General features: G+C 38.7%; 2 protein-coding genes across 2 annotated transcripts in view; one reads left to right on the top strand and one right to left on the bottom strand.

The window, feature by feature from the left end:
* Positions 1-24125, bottom strand: part of ELAPOR2 (endosome-lysosome associated apoptosis and autophagy regulator family member 2) — a 289732-nt gene that overhangs the window by 7252 nt on the left and 258355 nt on the right. The gene's annotated exons all lie outside the window — the stretch shown is intronic.
* Positions 1-24125, top strand: part of GRM3 (glutamate metabotropic receptor 3) — a 239238-nt gene that overhangs the window by 152218 nt on the left and 62895 nt on the right. Inside the window, exon 3 of the mRNA XM_007170277.2 lies at positions 3197-4052. Within this exon, the coding sequence (XP_007170339.1) occupies positions 3197-4052 (856 nt within the window). The remainder of the gene's footprint in view (positions 1-3196; positions 4053-24125) is intronic.

Here is a 24125-nt window from a genome sequence, read left to right as displayed (position 1 = left end):
TCTCTCTGGGCTTCAGACCTCAGATTCGAAGTCACACAGAAGACAGCAGACAGGAGGTTATGAGAGGACAGCCATGGTCCTTAAGGTCAAAAGACCTGCTTCTGAATCTTGATTTTGCCCTCACTTTCTAATCATATCATTATGAACAAGTTTCTTCATCTAGCAGAACTCAGTTTGTGCACCTCTAAAATGGAGAAAACAATATCCATCATAAAAGGCAGTTGTGAATATCAAAGGAGAAAATATACACATAAATACCCAGTACATTAGCAACTGGTTTCACAACAGTATAAATACATTTTGAAAATGCACAAACCAAACAAAGAACTTTATTCTTCTCTAGAAATCAGGTTGGGGTGGGTGAGGGAGGGAAAGGAAGGGAGATTTATAATCTGCTGATTTCTGTAGTATTTACTCTTTCACATTAAGCATTTTTACTCTTATAATCTAAGGAAACTAGTTTTAAAATGAACAGTTCACCATGACAAAAGGACTTCAACGCTTTGTTCTATCATTCACTTGCATCACATGTGTTTCTAATGTAACTCTGAACATCATAATTTTGACTATATGATTGCTCCATGCTATTTAATATAGGTAATACAATTGAGATTATACTTACTTCTTTATGAGTGTTCCTTTCTCATGTTTAGCTCACTAAATATGCCTCCTTTTTCTAAAGTAGGCTGTCGTTTCCTCATTAAACACACACACATATAACTATTCTTTTTATTATTGAAGTAGAGTTGATTTATAAAGTTGTGTTAGTTTCAGATGTGTAGCAAAGTGATTCAGATATATATGCATATATATATTCTTCAGATTCTTTCCCATGATAGGTTATTACAAGATATTGAATACAGTTCCCTGAACTATACAGTAGGTCTGTATTGTTTATCTATTTTATATACAGTAGTGTGTATATCAGATAACTACTCTTAAAATGATGGCAATAGTTGCAGTTTTATTCTAACCCACCATCTTCCCACCCATGCTACAGCTCACTGGGCTCCTTCCCAGTCCAGACAATCTTCTCCATATTTCCATCATTCTATGGCTACTTCCCTGTCTTGTACGGTCTGCCTTGTTTAGAAATTGTTCTCAGATATCCTGGAGAGGTAGAATGAAGCCACAGGATCCTATCCATCAAAAGACAAGAACTTTTTTTCTTCAGCAGCTTTTCATTACTCATATCCCTCCGGGAGAAAAAAAGTTTCAGCAGTTTAGGACCCTTTCACTGTGGTTCCTAGATGCCAGAAAATGATGTCTCTGGGCATTTTTCAGGTGCTTTCATTCTCTGCCTCCCTGAGGGGTTCAGGTCCTGATGAATAGAACCTGAAGATTAGAAAACTGTAGCATCCAGAAGAGATGGCCTCTCCAGTGTCACCCAGAAACTCCAGAATCAAGCCAAGCCCACGCACAGACAGGGCTCTTATCACCAGTCTGCCACAGTGGTACTTGTATCCGAAAGAAGACAGGTACTCAGTACAGAAGTGAGGACAGTACTGGCTCAGTGCCATCTCAATCAGGCTGAGTAAAGATGCAACACTCCCCTGTTCAAATGAACCAATAGAGGTCATTTTGTTCAGGGTGTCTAGGCATGAGAAAAGAAAAAGTAAATGGCATACTAGCCTTCATCTACCCACTCACCCATCCACTCACCTCCATTCCCCAAAATTCACTCACATCCTAGGATATATATTAAAAAAGAGTCTTTACCAAATGCAAAACATATCTGGATCCTAAATTTGCATTATATTGTGTGCTAAGCGCCAGATTTTCTTGCTGTTCTCTTTGTAGTTACGTGAGAGGTACCAGGTTTTGAAAAGATACGGAAAACATTTTTGATAGCTCTGGGCTACATTAAGGGTTGGTTTTAATAACAGGCCCGATATCTAAGAACATGCCACGTGGCTGTGTATGAATTTGGCTGTTGGTTTCTGTTGCCAGATGAAATGATGATTAATCAGGACTCAGCTGTCAGTTGTTTGATATTACTTGTGCTCTTTGCTAACAGCTGCCTATTTCAAGCTGTGCTTCCTACATGTCAAATATAAACCTGAAACCACAATTTCCAGAAGGGAAATTTCAAAGTACTCATAGAGTATATTGGAATATTCAACATTGTTTCCAATTAAAGTCCACTTAGTATATTATGTAACTAAAGTCAGTGAAGAGATAGAAATGTTCAGAATACGCGAGGTAGGTAGCCAGGAAAAATAAAAACAAATTTATTATTAGATTTACATATAATCTGTGTATATATTTTTAAATGTATAAATTTCACAAATACTCTAAGCATAAAATGCTCCTTGATACGCTAGTGTCACTTTCCTTTTTTATTCTGTAATAAATAAAAACAGTGAAATATTATTGATGGGTAAATTATAACAATTTTACATTCTTTATTCAAAATAAGTAAACATTGTAAAGTAAATGGTTCTTTTTTTGACCAGGTCCTCGATACTTCCTTATTTGCTTTTTAATCAAAAATATCATAAGAATAGCATTTGTATCCTTGGACTATGTATAGTCCAAACAGAAACAAAATGTTAAAAAGGCAAAGAAAATGTTGGTCAAGCTCGTCAGAAGTTTAGAAAGGCATATGCCTAAAATTTGGCATGGACCAAAAAAAAATGAAATTTTTTTTTTTTTGGCTTAACCTAGATAATAAATGTCTAATGTGGACTGTCCATGTGGCATACAGTTCCCAAATTAAACTCTTTCAGAGACTGCTGTTTTTAGCAAAAGAGGGGGAAGTGAGAATTAGACAACACCCAGCCTCTTTCTATACAACCGCAGCCAAGTTGTCTAAAAACCTAATTTGGCCAATTCACTGTAGTTCATTGTTAGACTGAGTTATAAGAGGACCCCAGAAACTTAAAACAACCTCACTGGGACACCTGCACAGGATTGATCCTGGAAGAGCGTCTATTATAAAGTCTAGGAGAGAAAGAGGAGTGCCCTTCTCATTTCTCTTTGTCTTTTCCCCACCCTTGAATTACCTGCTTGGAACCTATTCCCTAATACCCCAAATACAGTATCCAGGGAAGTATCTGGCAAAGCGTCCAGAAAAGCTTAGCGATCTAGAGGTGAAAAGGGAGCTGGGTAAAGGCCTGCTATCTTTCATCTTTCAGGTGCAGTCAGTTACCTCTGGGTTTCTAAAAATGGTACCTCCCCTGTCTCCCTCCCCCAGGTGGCCAACCTACTGAGGCTGTTCCAGATCCCGCAGATAAGCTACGCGTCCACCAGCGCCAAGCTCAGCGACAAGTCACGCTATGATTATTTTGCCAGGACCGTGCCCCCCGACTTCTACCAGGCCAAAGCCATGGCCGAGATCTTGCGTTTCTTCAACTGGACCTACGTGTCCACTGTGGCCTCCGAAGGCGACTACGGGGAGACAGGGATCGAGGCCTTCGAGCAGGAAGCCCGCCTGCGCAACATCTGCATCGCCACGGCGGAGAAGGTGGGTCGCTCCAACATCCGCAAGTCCTACGACAGCGTGATCCGCGAGCTGCTGCAGAAGCCCAACGCGCGCGTCGTGGTCCTCTTCATGCGCAGCGACGACTCGCGCGAGCTCATCGCCGCCGCCAGCCGCGCCAACGCCTCCTTCACCTGGGTGGCGAGCGACGGCTGGGGCGCGCAGGAGAGCATCGTCAAGGGCAGCGAGCACGTGGCCGACGGCGCCATCACGCTGGAGCTCGCCTCCCAGCGCGTCCGCCCGTTTGACCGCTACTTCCAGAGCCTCAGCCCCTACAGCAACCACCGCAACCCCTGGTTCCGGGACTTCTGGGAGCAGAAGTTCCAGTGTAGCCTGCAGAACAAGCACAACCACCGGCGCCCTTGCGACAAGCACCTGGCCATCGACAGCAGCAACTACGAGCAAGAATCCAAGATCATGTTCGTGGTGAACGCGGTGTACGCCATGGCCCACGCGCTGCACAAAATGCAGCGCACCCTCTGTCCCAACACCACCAAGCTCTGCGACGCCATGAGGATCCTGGACGGGAAGAAGTTGTACAGAGATTACTTGCTGAAAATCAACTTCACAGGTAAGCGAGGAGCCTTTAATCATCTTCTATGGTGCGAACAGTGAATAAAAGAGGATTCAGCTACCTCTGCCCACGACTCAGAAATCTTTTTTTTTCAGAGCTACACAAGGGGTTCAAACTGCGAAATATTCCAAGATGCAATACAATGGCTTTTTGATGTTCTTACTTATTTTTGAGTGAATATCTTGGCTGGTACACCACATGAAACTGAAAGGCCCCCTAGGCTGGACTGATCTGTGGTAGCTGCCTAGATGCGGGCCATGCTACATTTATTCTCTTTCTTGTGATTAGCTGTAGGATATGACACGTGTGATATGGGCATTTAATCTTCTTTAGCAGAATTGGCAACTCTCTAAGGAACAGGAACTTCCAAGCTTTCCTTCTGGGTGATTTGACCAAAAGAGTCTCATAACTTTCTCAGTGGGGGAGAGAAAAAAGTCACTCTTTTCCCAGAGCCTAATTAGGGAGGGAGAGGGAAAGATACTCAGAGCATGGTGATTCCAGGCATTTGAGTTTATGTCTTCTGCTGTACAGCAACATTTCCATGTCAGTATTAAGAGCTGTGGATTTTCTCAAATGATGTTATGAAATGAAACTGTTTTCCTGGGAGCTTGACTTTAAGCAAACTGAAGACTGATGGAAGTCATTCTGATACAGGCATGAACATCCAAAGCTGTATTCAAAGTGGTTATTGCTGCTCCTTTATTTCTTTATAAATATGGTCTAAACATTTCTCAATATAGCACTGTGTTTTAATGCACTACTAATATATAAAAAGCAAGAAATCTTTAGAACTGTATTCTCTTCTAAGGTGCATGTGATATCAGAGCATTAAGGTACTAGTTTTGGGGATTTTAGCTTAATCCTAAATTCTAAAATGGTAAGTAATATTATTGGGCACAAAAGATTTTGATGCCAAAAATATTACAATGATAAAATGCTTTCATTGTCTAAATTGCTAATCATCTCCCATGCCACTAGGGCATCATTCTAGTCTGCAGAGTCTGTTTCAATTGATTTATCATCCAAGACGTGAAAGTTTGTATGCTCAAATCATACTATCATTGGAGCAAGTGGCAGTTCTCACATCTCCCTTACCGATAATCACTCAGAAGTCAAATGGCCTGAAAAATCACTGGTAGTACTGAGAAAAGACCTCATGACAATTGGCTCCTATTCTAGAACTCTAACCCCTAAACTAGCCTTGAAAATAAGCACAAAAATTACCAGACTGCATTTTTGCACATCCTTTCTTCATTCCACCCAGAGGGAGCCAAAAGTAGCAGAGATCAATTATGTCAGTATTCCCTCCTATTCATCTGATGGATACCATCTTTATCATTAGAATGACCACTGTAAATGGTAAAGATTAAAACTTTCCTGTGCCCTGTACTCCCACAGGTATATTCCACATAGGAATGTGTGTGTGTGTGTGTGTGTGTGTGTGTTCCACATATTTATTTATTAATTCAGGATTTATCTTAAAATCCCAGATCAGTTCACACTGACATCTGCAGAATATAAGATTGGACCACAGGGTCAGTAAAAAAGAATATCTTTACTCTAAATATAAATGAACTCTCAGGTATCTATAAATAGCATCTACAATGCACTTAATTCTTAAAGATGAATAAGATTAGCATCCTTCTCCCCTTTCAGACCACCCTTGGGGTAACCATTTATCTTTATGCACCACAAGTATTAATTAACTCTGTTATTCTAGTTCATTACTCCTTAGTATGCAAATATACAAATATATCCATTCATCAACAGCTAATAGAAACAAACCTCTTGGATTTCAGAGAGCCTTTACAAGGTGTTTTCTGTAAGCAAAATATTTTCCTTCATTTCACTGACTGAGTCTGAAATGGCAAAGAAAAGTGCAAATATAAGGCCATTATTTGGATAAATAAAACAACAGGATCTTCTTTTTTTTTTTTTGAATTTTTGAATTTTATTTTATTTATTTTTTTATACAGCAGGTTCTTATTAGTCATCAGTTTTATACACATCAGTGTATACATGTCAATCCCAATCGCCCAATTCATCACACCACCACCCCCCACCCCCCACTGCTTTCCCTGCTTGGTGTGCATAAGTTTGTTCTCTACATCTGTGTCTCAACTTCTGCCCTGCAAACCGGTTCATCTGTGCCATTTTTCTAGGGTCCACATACATGCGTTAATATACGATATCTGTTTTTCCCTTTCTGACTTACTTCACTCTGTATGACAGTCTCTAGATCCATCCACGTCTCAACAAATGACCCAATTTCATTCCTTTTTATGGCTGAGTAATATTCCATTGTATATATGTACCACATCTTCTTTATCCATTGGTCTGTTGATGGGCATTTAGGTTGCTTCCATGACCTGGCTATTGTAAATAGTGCTGCAATGAACATTGGGGTGCATGTGTCTATTTGAATTATGGTTTTCTCTGGGTATATGCCCAGTAGTGGGATTGCTGGGTCATATGGTAATTCTATTTTTAGTTTTTTAAGGAACCTCCATACTGGTCTCCATAGTGGCTGTGTCAATTTACATTCCCACCAACAGTGCAAGAGGGTTCCCTTTTCTCCACACCCTCTCCAGTATTTGTTGTTTGTAGATTTTCGGATGATGCCCATTCTAACTGGTGTGAGGTGATACCTCATTGTAGTTTTGATTTGCATTTCTCTAATAATTAGTGATGTTGAGCAGCTTTTCATGTGCTTTGTGGCCGTCTGTATGTCTTCTTTGGAGAAGTGTCTATTTAGGTCTTCTGCCCATTTTTAGATTGGGTTGTTTGTTTGTTTTTTAATATTGAGCTACATGAGCTGTTTATATATTTGGAGATTAATCCTTTGTCCGTTGATTCGTTTGCAAATGTTTTCTCCAATTCTGAGGGTTGCCTTTTCGTCTTGTTTATGGTTTCCTTTGCTGTGCAAAAGCTTTTAACTTTCATTAGGTCCCATTTGTTTATTTTTCTTTTTATTTCCATTACCCTAGGAGGTGGATCAAAAAAGATCTTGCTGTGATTTATGTCAAAGAGTCTTCTTCCTATGTTTTCCTCTAAGAGTTTTATAGTGTCCCGTCTTACATTTGGGTCTCTAATCCATCTTGAGTTTATTTTTGTGTATGGTGCTAGGAAGTGGCCTAATTTCATTCTTTTACATGTAGCTGTCCAGTTTTCCCAGCACCACTTATTGAAGAGACTATCTTTTCTCCACTGTATATCCTTGCCTCCTTTGTCATAGATTAGTTGACCATAGGTGTGTGGGTTTATCTCTGGGCTTTCTATCTTGTTCCATTGATCTATGTTTCTGTTTTTGTGCCAGTACCATATTATCTTGATTACTGTAGCTCTGTAGTATAGTCTGAAGTCAGGGAGTCTGATTCCTCCAGCTCCGCTTTTTTCCCTCAAGACTGCTTGGGCTCTTCGGGGTCTTTTGTGTCTCCATACAAATTTTAAGATTTTTTGTTCTAGTTCCTTAAAAAATGCCATTAGTAATTTGATAGGGATTGCATTGAATCTGTAGATTGCTTTGGGTAGTATAGTCACTTTCACAATATTGATTCTTCCAATCCAAGAACATGGTATATCTCTCCATCTGTTTGTATCATCTTTAATTTCTTTCATCAGTGTCTTATAGTTTTCTGCATACCGGTCTTTTGTCTCCCTAGGCAGCTTTATTCCTAGGCATTTTATTCTTTTTGTTGCACTGGTAAATGGGAGTGTTTCCTTAATTTCTCTTTCAGATTCTTCATCATTAGTGTATAGGAATGCAAGAGATTTCTGTGCATCAATTTTGTATCCTGCAACATTACAAAATTCATAGATTAGCTCTAGTAGTTTTCTGGTGGCATCTTTAGGATACTCTATGTATAGTATCATGTCATCTGCAAACAGTGACAGGTTTACTTCTTCTTTTCCAATTTGTATTCCATTTATTTCTTTTTCTTCTCTGATTGCCGTGGCTAGGTCTTCCAAAACTATGTTGAATAATAGTGGTGAGAGTGGACATCCTCGTCTTGTTCCTGATCTTTGAGGAAATGCTTTCAGTTTTTCACCATTGAGAATGATGTTTGCTGTGGGTTTGTCATATATGGCCTTTATTATGTTGAGGTAGGTTCCCTCTATGCCCACTTTCTGGAGAGTTTTTATCATAAATCAGTGTCGAATTTTGTCAAAAACTTTTTCTGCATCTATTGAGATGATCATACAGTTTTTATTCTTCTATTTATTAATATGGTGTATCACATTGATTGATTTGCATATATTGAAGAATCCTTGCATCCCTGGGATAAATCCCACTTGATTATGGAATATGATCCTTTTAATGTGTTGTTGGATTCTGTTTGCTAGCATTTTGTTGAGGATGTTTGCATCTATATTCATCAGTGATATTAGTGTGTAATTTTCTTTTTTTGTAGTATCTTTGTCTGGTTTTGGTATCAGGATGATGGTGGCCTCATAGAATGAGTTTGGGAGTGTTCCTCTGCAATTTTTTGGAAGAGTTTGAGAAGGATAGGTGTTAGCTCTTCTCTAAATGTTTGATAGAATTCACCTGTGAAGCCATCTGGTCCTGGACTTTTGTTTGTTGGAAGATTTTTAATCACAGTTTCAATTTCATTACTTGTGATTGGTCTGTTCATATTTTCTGTTTCTTCCTGGTTCAGTCTTGGAAGGTTATACCTTTTAAAGAATTTGTCCATTTCTTCCAGGTTGTCCATTTTATTGGCATAGAGTTGCTTGTAGTAGTCTCTTAGGATGCTTTGTATTTCTGCAGTGTCTGTTGTAACTTCTCCTTTTTCATTTCTGATTTTATTGATTTGAGTCCTCTCCCTCTTTTTCTTGATGAGTCTGGCTAATGGCTTATCAATTTTGTTTATCTTCTCAAAGAACCAACTTTTAGTTTTATTGATCTTTGCTATTGTTTTCTTTGTTTCTATTTCATTTATTTCTGCTCTGATCTTTATGATTTCTTTCCTTCTGCTAACTTTGGGTTTTGTTTGTTCTTCTTTCTCTAGTTCCTTCAGGTGTAAGGTTGGATTGTTTATTTGAGATTTTCCTTGTTTCTTGACGTAGGTTGGTATAGCTATAAACTTCCCTCTTAGAACTGCTTTTGCTGCATCCCATAGGTTTTGGATCGTCGTGTTTTCATTGTCATTTGTCTCTAGGTATTTTCTGACTTCCTCTTTGATTTCTTCAGTGATCTCTTGGTTATTTAGTAACGTATTGTTTAGCCTCCATGTGTTTGTATTTTTTACGTTTTTTTTCCCCGTAATTCATTTCTAATCTCATAGCGTTGTGGTCAGGAAAGATGCTTGATATGATTTCAATTTTCTTAAATTTACTGAGGCTGGATTTGTGACCCAAGGTGTGATGTATCCTGGAGAATGTTCCGTGTGCACTGGAGAAGAAAGTGTAATCTGCTGTTTTGGATGGAATGTCCTATAAATATCAATTAAATCTATCTGGTCCATTGTGTCATTTAAAGCTTCTGTTTTCTTATTTATTTTCATTTTGGATGATCTGTCCATTGGTGTAAGTGAGGTGTTAAAGTCCCCTACTATTATTGTGCTACTGTCAGTTTCCTCTTTTATAGTTGTTAGCAGTTGCCTTATGTATTGAGGTGCTCCTATGCTGGGTGCATATATATTTATAATTGCTATATCTTCTTCTTGGATTGATCCCTTGATTATTGTGTAGTGTCCTTCCTTGTCTCTTGTAACATTCTTTATTTTAAAGTCTATTTGATCTGATATGAGTATTGCTACTCCAGCTTTCTCTTGATTTCCATTTGCATGGAATATCTTTTTCCATCCCCTCACTTTCAGTCTGTATGTGTCCCTAGGTCTAAAGTGGGTCTCTTGTAGACAGCATATAGATGGGTCTTGTTTTTGTATCCATTCAGCAAGCCTGTGTCTTTTGGTTGGAGCATTTAATCCATTCACGTTTAAGGTAATTATCGATATGTATGTTCCTATGACCATTTTCTTGATTGTTTTGGGTTTGTTTTTGTAGGTCCTTTTCTTCTCTTGTGTTTCCCACTTAGAGAAGTTCCTTTAGCATTTGTTGTAGAGCTGGTTTGGTGGTGCTGAATTCTTTTAGCTTTTGCTTGTCTGTAAAGCTTTTGATTTCTCCATCAAATCTGAATGAGATTCTTGCCGGGTAGAGTAATCTTGGTTGTAGGTTCTTCCCTTTCATCACTTTAACTATATCATGCCACTCCCTTCTGGTTTGTAGAGTTTCTGCTGAGAAATCAGCCATTAACCTTATGGAAGTTCCCTTGTATGTTATTTGTCATTTTTCCTTTGCTGCTTTCAATAATTTTTCATTGTCTTTAATTTTTGCCCATTTGATTACTATGTGTCTCAGCGTGTTTCTCCTTGGGTTTATCCTGTATGGGACTCTCTGCACTTCCTGGACTTGGGTGGCTATTTCCTTTCCCATGTTACGGAAGTTTTCAACTATAATCTCTTCAAATATTTTCTCGGGTCCTTTCTCTCTCTCTTCTTCTTCTGGGACCCCTATAATGCGAATGTTGTTGCGTTTAATGTTGTCCCAGAGGTCTCTTAGGCTGTCTTCATTTCTTTTCATTCTTTTTTCTTTATTCTGCTCCGCAGCAGTGAATTCCACCATTCTGTCTTCCAGGTCACTTATCCGTTCTTCTGCCTCAGTTATTCTGCTATTGATTCCTTCTAGTGTAGTTTTCATATCAGTTATTGTATTGTTCATCTCTGTTTGTTTGTTCTTTAATTCTTCAAGGTCTTTGTTAAACATTTCTTGCATCTTCTCGATCTTTGCCTCCAAGGTCCTGGATCATCTTCACTATCATTATTCTGAATTCTTTTTCTGGAAGGTTGCCTATCTCCACTTCATTTAGTTGTTTTTCTGGGGTTTTATCTTGTTCCTTCATCTGGTACATAGCCCTCTGCCTTTTCATCTTGTCTGTCTTTCTGTGAATGTGGTTTTTGTTCCACAGGCTGCAGGATTGCAGTTCTTCTTGCTTCTGCTGTCTGCCCTCTGGTGGATGAGGCTATCTAAGAGGCTTGTGCAAGTTTCCTGATGGGAGGGAGTGGTGGTGGGTAGAGCTGTTGCTCTGGTGGGCAGAGCTTAGTAAAACTTTAATCCGCCTGACTGCTGATGGGTGGGGCTGGGTGCCCTCATTGTTGGTTGTTTGGCCTTAGGCAACCCAACGCTGGAGCCTACCTGGGCTCTTTGGTGGGGCTAACGGCGGACTCTGGGAGGGCTCACGCCAAGGAATACTTCCCAGAACTTCTGCTGCCAGTGTCCTTGTCCCCACGGTGAGCCACAGCCACCCCCCGCCTCTGCAGGAGGCCCTCCGACACTAGCAGGTAGGTCTGGTTCAGTCTCCTATGGGGTCACTGCTCCTTCCCCTGGGTCCCGATGTGCACACTACTTTGTGTGTGCCCTCCAAGAGTGTAGTCTCTGTTTCCCCCAGTCCTGTCGAAGTCCTGCCGTCAAATCCCACTAGCCTTCAAAGTCTGATTCTCTAGGAATTCCTCCTCCTGTTGCCGGACCCCCAGGTTAGGAAGCCTGATGTGGGGCTCAGAACCTTCACTCCAGTGGGTAGACTTCTGTGGTATAAGTGTTCTCCAGTCTGTGAGTCACCCACCCAGCAGTTATGGGATTTGATTTTACTGTGATTGCGCCCCTCCTACCATCTCACTGTGGGTTCTCCTTTGTCTTTGGACGGGGGGTATCTTTTTTGGTGAGTTCCAGTGTCCTCCTGTCGATGATTGTCCAGCAGCTAGTTGTGATTCTGGTGTTCTCACAAGAGGGAGTGAGAGCACGTCCTTCTACTCTGCCATCTTCGTTCAGGCCGAGAGGATCACCCAACAGGATCTTCTTTTTGTCTACTTGTTCAATTACTGAGTTTGATTCTACAATTTAGTTTGGCTGTGCAGACCTGACCACAAAGTGCCATTTTCACCTTCTCAATTTGCTCGATATTGCCAATCATTCTCCATCTCTGAAGAGAATAGAAGGGTGAAAAACAGACTCCAACTACAGAAAAGAGGGAATTTAGACCAGCCACCAGGTACATATGCATAGCAGTGAGACTTGGACAAGAAAATGCCTTACTACTGGAGGATACTGAGATGATGAATTAGCTAAATATGTATATTAAATAATAAGGCTAACCTAGTTAGCTATTGAAAAGCACGTCTGTTTTACATTTTTTTCCTGAAGTAGTATCTCTGATTTTTCTAACTTGAATATTGAGGTAGTGGACTAGGCACAATAGTGAACGCTTAGCAAACACTACACAATCTTTGCTCAGATCAAAAAAGTCCTCTTCCAGCCCGCTGCCTGAAGTCCACGCATTTACTCCGAAATTCTTCTGACGGACAGTTGTAGCCAATGCCCTTAGAGCTCTAGCCCTCTCAGGATGGAAGAGCTAAGCCTCCTGAGAATACTCCTCTGTCCCTTGGTATATCCCTACTAGCAAGTTCCAGCAATGGCCACCATGAGCATTCCTTGAAGTTAACCCAATATGAATATTCCTTTTGCAAAAGAGATTTGGCAGAACTATGCTTTGCTAAAGTTTCTTCTAAACAGTAAATTCTCCTGGCGTAAGATCTAATGACCTCTCTAGACTCATCTCCTGCCACACACCCAGCATTCACCCTTCCTTCCATTAAGACTACTTGCAGTTCGCCAAGCACGCGCCTTTATTTTTGCCTTTGTGCCCTCTGTCTATGCTGTTTCCTCCACCTAGAACGCTCTCACCCCAGCCCCTTCTGCCCTATCTAGCACCTTCACTTATTCCATCTCAACTGCTACTACCCTGGTCCAAGCCAGCAACACCTCAACACTGCATCCCTAGAATAGTCTCCGAATTGATTTACTCTTGGCCACCTCCAACGCAGCCACAACACAACAGCCAGGATGGCCTTTTATAGTGTAAGCCAGAGCGAGCCACTCCTCTGCTCAAAACCTCTTAGGGAGTTCCCCCATGTCACTCACAGTCAAAGTCAAAGTCCTTACAGTGTTCTCCAAGGTCCTACCTGATCTGCCCTCCCCCCACAATCCCTTGCTGCTCCTCTATCATCACCTTTTACTCTCCCTCTTGCTCACTTCACTCCAGCCACCTTTGTTTCCAAACTTAGGGCTTTCCCACCCCCAGTTCCCTCTGATTGTAATGCCCTTTCCCCAGACATCTTACTTCCATCAAGCTTTACTTAAACCCCAGCCTCTTATTGAGACCCACCTGGCAATCCTTCTTAAGACTGCAACTCACTGCCTCCAACCCCACCACATGTGCCCTATTTCCCTTTAACCTGCTCTACTTTTATTTACTCCATGATTTTTTCACCTTCTCTCATACCACATTAACATTTTCATGTTTATTCTTTATTGTTTGATCTTCACACTTGAATATAAACTCCATGAAAACAGAAATTATTGTCGGTTTTATTCACTGATGTAGCCCAAGCATAATAGACGTTCAGTAAATATTTGTTGATTATAAATAGCACTTAACACCCAAATTCATATTTCCTTCTCTATCTCCGTTACTAGATTGTGAGCTTTCTTCAAGGCAGAGAACATATGTTTCATCTCTGATCTCAAATACCCAACACATTTTCGGGTACAGAGTTGCACATTATATCAATGTTTACTGAAGGAATACAGAATGAGAAAAACAGTCGATAGATTTATAATGTGATTCTTTTTGTGAAAATTAAATGTGTATTTCTTTTCATTAACAAATTAATTTCAAGAAAGAAAAGTATATGCCTTCTAGAATGGCTGGCTTTTTTTTTAACCTAAGCACCATCCATTAGTTATGTTCTATCTTCGTATTTGAGGCAAATTTAAAACCAACGAGAATTAGCAGTGGATCTCTTATTTGTCCCTGTTTTATAGATGAAGCCCCAAAAGTGAACGTGATTTGCCCAAGATCATCATCTGGTTAGTGGCAGGGAACAAGGTTGAAATCCAAGTCATCAGATCCAGTGCTGCTTTTATACGTAACACAAGAACTCTGGGAAGTTGAGGACTTTGATCCCAAACACCTAACACAGTTTCTGACATACTCTCACTATTAATGGAATGTTTATTAAAGGAATGAAAGACGATCAGTAAATAAGTTCAAAATAGGTTTCTTCTTGTGCTCCTTTTTATTATCCCTTTAATGCTCCTGGGACACTTTCTCAATTATTTGGAGCTAAGGTGATTCATAAAACACCCAAACTTTGGAAGATGAGCCTTAGACTCTACACCTTAGGATATTTAAAAAAAAAAAAAAGCTTCAAAGCATTTTTTATTAGTAAAATTTCTCCATCTGAAAGAGCCATGTCATCTTGAATTCTAAAATAAATATTTAAATGAGAATTACGTTTCGTGGCACGAGACTTTTCCAAATTATTTTGAATAAAATTCCATGCACTCATCATGTAAAAGGAAAGCTTAAACTACCCAAGGCAGTTACAAACAGAGGAAACAGAGAGGGCTATCAAACGTTTAAAGAAATGCAATGTCACTGTCATTTTATGTGTTCACAGTACAATATAATCTCTCTCACTTTTTATTCTGAGATGAGTTCCAGAAAATGGAATAGACTAAAATCATAGAGTTACAAAAGGCCTTCCTGAAAGATGAACTTGCTTCTACTCCTCACTTGACAGAGTTGGAAATTCAGGATGTCAGCATTATGATCTTCACTTACTGAAGCACATAAAAGTGAACTCAGCTGTCAGGGTGACGTGGTAACCAGAGTGCACCCAAATGAAAAGAAAAAAGAAAGCACTCCCACTTAACTGTGCATACTGCCTGAGGTGCTCCAAGACACAGCCAGCGTCGAGGATGCATTATCTTAGGAACAACACTCATAACATTCCTTTGCGTGATTTGCAGGCCTGGGCTAAAATATTTGAGAATGGAAAAACTGAGAATTTTACACAACAGGAAATTTATCCAAGATCACATAATAAATAGGTGACAGAGCAAACCATAAGGTCCTGAATGTAGCCATTGATTCCAAAGATAAGTTTATACTTTATGCTGGGACCTGGAGACCCAACAGTTAACAAGACAGATGGGGTCCCAGCTTCATGGGGCTTATACCAGCAGCCAGTCCGCAGAACAGTCTCAAAGTATAGAAGCAGAACTAGTGGGGCTGCATAAAAAAGAATGAAATAATGCCATTTGCAGCAAGATGGATGGACCTAGAGATATTCATACTAAGTGAAGTAAGTCAGACAAAGAAAGACAAATATCATATGATATCACTTATATGTGGAATCTAAAAAAATGATACAAATGTACTTATTTACAAAACAGAAACAGACTTACAGACTTAGAAAACAAACTTATGGTTACCAAAGAGGAAAAGTTGGGGGGGGGGGTGCGGATAAATTAGGAGGTTGGAATTAACATATACACACTACTATATATAAAATAGATAATCAACAGGACCTACTGTATAACACAGGGAACTATACTCAATATTCTGTATAACCGATATGGGAAAAGAATCTGAAAAAGAATGGATATATGTATAGGTATAACTTTGCTGTAGCACCTGAAACTAACACAACATTGTAAATCAATGGTACTCCAACATAAAATAAAAATTTAAAAAAAGAATTAGTGGGGCTGCAATAGTAGGGTCTTGCCTTAAATTTTGTGTTCTATTTTGGTTTTGAGTTTTGCTTTGGATTGGAAAATCATTGTGTATCTTATGTCCAGAATAAATCTAAATTCACTGAACAAATCTTAATTCAAGCCTTATTCCCAAGGCTTGAATTATAAGTGAAAAGGGCATCTCCTTGTTACTGCTGGACCTGGTAGTCATAATGGGCTGGAGAGTAGGACACTCAGCTGTGACAGGATTTTTGCTCATTCGTTTGTTAGTTGCTTTTCTTTCTCTACTTCTTTCTTTCTCTTTTTTTTTTTTTTTTTTTTTTTGTGGCACACTTATCTCCTGGTACCAGCGAAGAAACAGACTACTGAGATCAGAGGCCTGGAGCCTCACGGAGATGGTCTAGCTTTGTTCTTATGTTTACAATTGTCCACACCTGAAAGAGGGGCAGAGGCAGAAAATGGGTAGTCCAGCCTTGCTGCCCATTCACCTCTGCGTCTGACTTATTCCCGTAGGTAGAAGGTTCACTCCTGGTTGGAGGGGTAATCACAGAGCACAGGCTGGGAAGGGCAGATTTTCTGGGACACTGCACTCTAAGGAATATGTGTGAGCTGGCCCCAACCCAGCAAGGCTCTCCTCTTGAAAAGTCCAGGGCCATCCAAGGCACAGCGAGGAAGCCAAAATGGTAATGGCCACATCTTTAGATGAATGGGCTTTGAAGTTCCTGAAAGAGCAAACTGCTCTTGATCTCACTTCCTCCCCTGGAACATTTGCGGTTCCCACAAAAGCACAGAAACTTGTTCCAGCTCTGCTGATCAAAAGCATTTTCAAAAACGTAAAGATAAATATCCTGCACTTTTTTTTGCCCCTTTCTCTCTGGTCAGCTTCCTGGGGTCACCAGAATAAGATCTAAACCCCCAAAGGACACCACTCATGTGATTACTTATTTGTTTATGCATCATGCATCTGTGCTTTGGTAGCCTAGAAGCTTGAGAAATGATTCTCATTGTAAGGTCACACAATGGAGAACAGGAGCTTCTAGAAAACCTAATTTTCCACTTTGGCCTGAGCCTTCTGCTACTGCTGCTTGTTATTATGATCATATGGTTGTTACTGTTATCACTATGATTATTATTTCATAATCCTTAATTTTTCTTGATCCATTTGAAAAGCCATCCTGTCTATGAAGCAGAAAAACATAATCATCCCCAATAAAGTATGAAAGAAATGGATTCTACCACCTTGTTAATTGGAAAAAAAAAGTACAGTGAATATGCTGTTTCCTCTATGTGTCCAGACTTTGGGACACTGTAGTATATTTACAAGGACATCACCAGTAAAGGTGTCTGGAGGCTGAAGAAAATATTCAGAGCATTTTTTAAAAAATATAACTAACATTCTTCAAAAATAAGTTTAGCCTACATTCGTGACCTTTGGGACACCCAGTATTATCCCACAATAACCTAGTCTTCTAAATGCTTCTAATCACTGGAAATATCACAGTTGGGTTGAAAATACATGTTTTTCCACTTTCATATATATTTCTGCTAATATTCATCCTCAACACAACACTGGAACGCCAACATAGAGAAAGGAAGTATTTTCAGTGGGTTCAGAAAAAAATTCCTGACTAGGATGGCAATCATATACTGAAATAGAATGCTGTTCTCTAACGAATTTTAAAAGATTAGATTGTCATCTAATGGAGCAGCTGATTATGGGAAGTCTCCCGGAGTCGGGTTTAGTAAACCATCCTAGGAACCTAGCAAAACTCTCATAATGCCTGAGCAGTGAGCAGAGCTTCCAAAGATTAAGGAAACTGATGTTATATGCTGAGGTAGGCACTGAGGAGATGGCTAAGGAACTCAAGGACAGGTCACTCTTCTGACCTCCCTCTTTATGTTTTTTAACTTTTTATTTTATATTGGAGTATAGTTGATTAACAATGTTGTGATAGTTTCAGGTGTACAGCAAAGTGATTCAGTTATACATATACATGTATCTATTTTTTCTCAAATTCTTTTCCCACATTGGTTGTTACATAATATTGAGCAGAGTTCCCTGTGCTATAGAGTAGGTCCTTGTTGGTTATCCATTTTAAATATAGCGGTGTGTACATGTCAATTCCAAACTCCCTAACTATTCCTTCCCCTCACCCTTCCCCGCTGGTAACCATAAGTTCATTCTCTAAGTCTATGAGTCTGTTTCTGTTTTGTAAATAAGTTCATTTGTATTACTTCTTTTTAGATTCCACATATAAGCGATATCATACGATACTTCTCTTTCTCTGTCTGACTTACTTCACTTAGTATGCCAATCTCTAGGTCCATCCATGTTGCTGCAAATGGCATTATCTCATTCTGTTTAATGGCTGAGTAATATTCCATTGTATATATGTACCACATCTTCTTTCTCTCTTCCTCTGTCGATGAACATTTAGGTTGCTTCCTTGTCTTGGCTATTGTAAATAGCACTGCAATGAACATTGGGGTGCCTGTATCCTTTCAGACCACGTTTTTCTCTGGATATATGCGCAGGAGTGGAATTGCTGGATCATATGGTAGCTCTATTTTTAGTTTTTTAAGGAACCTCCATACTGTTCTTCATAGTGGCTGTACCAATCTACATTCCCACCAACAGTGTAGGAGGGTGACCTCCCTCTTACTTTAAATATTTAACAAATGTCCACATTTTATATTTAAAATGTTTAAAGATATGTTTAAAGACATGTTTATCTTTAGTCACTATATGTGACATCACCATGCAAGAGTACAGAGTCATCCTTCACATTTTTTCCCCAAACACCTAGCATTGTACCTGAGGTAACAAAGACACTCCACTTAGGTGTGTTTCATTCCACAACTATGAGAGTTAAAGGATTCTTTTCACTGTCTAAGATGAATTAGAATTTGATAAGGTGGCAGAGTCCCCAGAAGTTATAGTACTAAATAACATTTCAGAATATTCAAATATTTAATTCCATCCAAAAACTATAAACAATTTTACTAGCACAGAGTTCACCCTATATTAAATTTGCAAAATAACATCTCAAATACAAATTCATGTTCATCCACAAACTAAGCCACTGACCCAAGTATGATTAGATGTTCTAAGACTGGCCATTAATATTTTTCTTTATTATTTAAAAAAACATTTCCAGCTTATTGCGATATAATTGACATACAACATTTTGTAAGTGTAAAGTGTGCAACATGTTGATTTGACATACATATATATTACAAAGTGATTACCATCATAGCCTTAGCTAACACCTCCAACCCATCACATAATTACCATTACTTTTTTGGTGGTGAGAACATTTAAGAACTATTCTCTTTGCAACTTTCAAGTATACAATACAGTATTATTGGCTATAATCACCATGCTGTATGGATACATTAGATTCCCACCAAACTTATTCATCTTATAACTGGAAGTTTGTGCTCTTTGACAAACATAATTGCTGTATTAAAAAATAGTATAATTTTGAAACTTTTCAGAGAACCTTTGGTTTTCAGAGTGAATTAGTGTCAGGTACAGCAAAGGATGCAAAAAATGAGTAACTAAGTCCTTTCTGCACTCAAGTAGCTTCATGACTAGTAAAGGCAGTAAGAGAATATAACTTACACCATACAGCATTTTATCTTTGGCATTTTAAGAGAGGAACTAGTAGAATAGTGTGTAGGTACAAAGGAGAAATCAACAGTGAGCAGAAGTTTAGAAAAGGCTTCCTAAAAGACATAACACTGGATATGACTAAGTTTTCGTTAGAAGTGGAGAGGGAAAAGAAGATTTTCCAGGTGAAGCAATCATTGCACACCAGCATATTAATAACTTTTTAAATGTGTCATTTCTGTTTAACTTGCATTAAATTCAGACCTCTTTTGGAAACTAAACTTAAAGAGTCAAGTATTGATCTGATTTTTTAAATTAAATCTGAAATGTGCCTTTTCAATCTCTTTCTATAAAAATGCATAAAATGTTCCCAAATCACATTGTTTGTGATCACCATCCTATTATCTTAACCCTGAATTGCAGCTAAAACCAGTAAAGTGTTAATCTGAAGAAGGGATGAAAAGAAAAAGAAACCAGAAATTATTGATTGCTACCTGCCTGACAATAGCCATTTTATATTTCATTCATTAATTCTCACAGAAATCCTGTCAGCTAAGTAGATATTATTTCCCCAAGTTTAAAGATTTAAATGAGACCCAAAGGAATTAAATCACTTTCTCAAATGTGCAAAGCTAAGTAGCATCCAAAGCCAACCTAAGACTGTTTCCTAATCACACACAATTTTCCTCTATTGCTTACGAAGGAGAAAAAAGTAAGTTTGTACTGAGAAAAAGGAGGCAGCCCCATTGTCATTTGGCTCAGCTTACTGTGTGCAGCTGCAGTTATAATAAAAAATTGCTCCAAAATGTTCATTATCCAAAAATGAATTTAACTCTTTCATTAATTGCCATAATGGTGTCATCAATAAAGAATGACTCTTAGCTGAAGCCTCCGATTATATACTTTACTCCTTCCTCTGAGAACATCAAATCGCACTAGATCAATATTCATGATATCATACTGTTATTTCTGAGAATCAATAGTAAATTGCAAAAAAAGAGCAATCAGCCTATAGGTCACTGTGTCTTAAACGCTCTTTAAGACTGCATTTTTCTTTCCTGTCACCCCATTGTCTCATTCTAATTATAAACCTTAATACTTAATTAAAAGTAAATTGATAAAAGAAAGGGGGAAAATACTGGGTCTGAAACCCTTCCAGAATTTCCATCCCAGACCATAATAATTTTGGGGGTTGATTTGTTTCATGTATTTGCATGTTTTTCCTGTTGTGTTCTTATTGTTGGGTAGTGGTGGTGGTTTTGTAGCACACATCACAAGTCAGGTTTTCTTTCTAAAAAATTTTAATATACCTTTGGTACTTTCAGAAATTACAACTTTTTATTTTTAAGAATTTTTCTGTCACAAAATTTGTTTATAGGTTATCTAATCACTGATGATCACATGGTAGCACTATACCAGCTTCTTGGGGTACTTAAAAAAATCTTCTCTGTCCCTAAAATATTATAGTCTAATAAAACCTTAATCTTTGATTATCTCAATTTTAATAAAAAGAGAAAACAAAGAAAATTTATCATGTCTCAATCATCAAAAAACAAGCTTTTGGATAATGAGGTTGTTTATATCCTCTTCGTTTTTATTCATTAAGAACTCTGTGTCAACTCCAGAAATATTTTAAATAAAACAAAAAAGCCATATATATATATATATATATATATATATATATATATATATATACACACACACACACATACACATATACACACACATGTATAAAATGTTTCTAAAAGGAAAGCAAGAGTGCCAACTTCCACAGATGAGTTCCTTCACTGCTTTTGCCTACCTAAATTCTCCTATAAGTATATCCTATGGATAATCCCTCCTCCATTCAATTCCTCCCTTTTCAGTGCAGAAATTTATTTAATTTTTTTAAAAGAAAGTTCTTTTTCTGTCCTTTTTCTTGCAAGGGTCTTTTACTGCTGAATTAATTCAGTAGCTAAACAGTGTAAAAAAAAGAAAAAGGTAAAGGAAAGTCTACTTTGTTTTATTTTTCTTTAGAACATTATATCATAATTTTATTTAAAATGTTGCAGCAATATTTAGGATTCTGACAGACACTTTTAGAAGTGCAGTAAGAACAATTCATTTGAAAACAGAAGTAGAAAACAAGAGGTGGATATCCCGGGAGTAGATATCCACTCCTTTTTGCTGGTCTCTTCAGTTTAAATTTAGTCATCCAAGCTATTAGACCAGGGATTGAATGAATTAATACAATTCCATGGGTGCTCAGGCTCATTCCTTTTTACCATGTCTCAAGCCACAGTGTGGCAAGGAGTTTAGTTTCTTGTCCCCCATGTTGGATGGCCCATCACAAGAGCTCACTCAGTCAAGAAGCTGAAAATGAAGACTTTGCCAACAATTCAGAATCCTAAAATCCTAATAATAGTTGTGAAGATGTATGTCATTTAACACTATTATTTTTAAAACACTTTTAAACACACTATAACTAGAGCCTATGAACTAGGTTGAGTAGATGTTATTATTTATGATTTTATAGGTGAGAAAATGGAGGATGGGAGAGACCAAGTCTCTCACCCAAGGTCAAAGAAAAAGAACCCCTCCTGGATTAGAATTCATGTCCTTTGATCATTATTCAGTGATATGTCCCCTCAACTTCCAAGGTAAAGGCAATATAACAAAGCGGGGAAAAAAATGTGACTGGAGGCAAAACCAGCCTGTTTATGTTTGTTGTTGGAGAATCTCTAGAGATTATTATGAGCACTAATCCAAGCAAGAGACTCTAAATCTACCAAGTTCATATTCATTCTGGATGTACCACTGCATGGCTCTGTGACTTGAGGCAAATCCCATAGCCACTCCAGGACTCATCTGTTAATATTTTAGAAACACTACAGATGTATTAAATGCCAAATTGAACTAGCAGATATATGGCATTTTTGTCCTCGACCTTTCATATGAGTAAGGTGTTCCTGTATCTGGGAGGATTAAAAGTTGGGGTTGTAGTTAAAGAGTATGGCAATCCACATTCCACTCACACTGGGAAGACTTCCTGAAGGAAGTGGACTTCAAAAAACCAGGTCAGTTTCATGTAGTCATTCAATATTAATTGCTGACCTTCTGTACATCAGTCCCAGCTCTAGACGCTAGGAATCAAGCAATGAAACCTAACAAAAGCCCTACCCTTGTAGAGCTGATGTTCCATGAATAAGCTAGCAAATATACAGCATGTTACATGGAGGAAAATCAAGCAAGGCTAGGGGACTATGGAATCCCAGGTGTGTGGGGGGGGGGGTAGTTGCTGTTTTATATAAGGTGGTCAGGGGAAACTTCATGTATGACCTGGAAGCAAGGGAGCAAGCCATGTGGACACACGGGGGAGAGCATTCCCAGGAAGCAAATAACAAAGCCTGAGGCGAGAGTCTGCTTGAAGTATTCAAAGAAGGCAAGGAAGCCGGGGTGGCTGGGTGGAGTTAGCACAGAAGAGATAGAGGAGGTGAGGTCAGAGAGGCAGTGGGGTCCAGATTCTGGAGGACCTTTTAAGGATTTTGGCTTTTACTCTGAGTTAGATTAGAAGCCATCAGAAGGCTCTGAGAGAGGTGACAGGAGCCACAGAGAAGATTTAGAAGAGGGCACATTTTAAAATTATGATTACGCATCAGAAAAGCTAATAAAGAAACTTAAAGAGGCCTGTCAAGGTTGTCATCCTAATACCTATCTTCTATAAATTCGGAAGATTCTAAGACATTTTAATTTCAGAAGAGTAAACCTTTTCTTAAAATCTTCAAAGTAGTCAACTAGAACCAGAATCCATTCTATTGTACGCTACCAACAAAGCACAGATGAATTTACTTTTCATATTGTGATTTTTATACTCCAGACTCAAAACTGGACAAAAGTACTTACCCAAATAACAATGTGGTTCTATAGAAATTTGTGCTCTCTCCAACCAGACTTCCTACCATACAACTGTTGATCATATCTACAAAAAGAAAAAAATCACAGAGCAATGCTTGCTTAGCCCTGAATGTCATGGTGATAAGAGGATATTCTTTTCTCTGCAAACCTGTCTTCCCCACAGCACAAGGTCCCTACTCCAACTGTGTGACTTGAATCAATCCTCAAATTGTTCTGGCCTCTTGCACTTCCTGTGCATAATAGTGATAGTAAGGTGGCCTACTTCTGTCCCCATAATATTTATTATTAATGATAGGACCATCATAAAATGTTATGGGCTTCATTGATCAAGGTATTAAGTCATTTCTACTACAATTATTGAAGCATCTTTCTTATGTCAGACACCGGAAAGGGGACAAATAAAAAGATGTGATTACTACCCTTGAACAACCACTAATCAGCTGCAAGAGGCAAGCATGTATCTTGAAACATAATGTGAAGGCAGGACGCAGTAAAGGCTATAAGTATTAAGGCAATAAAATCACCTGTTTGGTACTTTACATTTTAAAAACATACTTGTACATATAGTATCTCATTTGATTTGTATACCGTTTGCAAATGAACTGTGCTTATTAAACACAGTTGAAGGTAATGCAAATTTCAACTGGGGACTGAGAAAAGAGCAGGATTAGCTCAAGAAAGCCCTCTCAAGAGGAACTTGAAGAGTAAGACATTTTAAAATTGGGTAAGTATTTGCACAAGAGTAATATGTAAGACACCTTAAAAATCCCCAAGCTAAAGCCAGTGCCTTCTCACCCAAGGATGGAATCTCGTGCTCTTTGGTTTGTGATGACCTTGGATTTTCTATTCTGGGGGAAACTGCATAGATTATGGCCTGTGATGGTTTATTCAGTCTCACTCCTTGTCAAAAGGTCAAGATACTAGAAACTTCTGCTCAATATTTCTTAAGAAAAAAATACTGAAAC

Source organism: Balaenoptera acutorostrata, chromosome 7 (genome assembly GCF_949987535.1).
Source record: "Balaenoptera acutorostrata chromosome 7, mBalAcu1.1, whole genome shotgun sequence".
NCBI classification, from domain to species: domain Eukaryota; kingdom Metazoa; phylum Chordata; class Mammalia; order Artiodactyla; family Balaenopteridae; genus Balaenoptera; species Balaenoptera acutorostrata.
The sequence above is the reverse complement of the archived record's forward strand: the minus strand, read 5'-3'. Positions and strand labels throughout refer to the sequence as shown.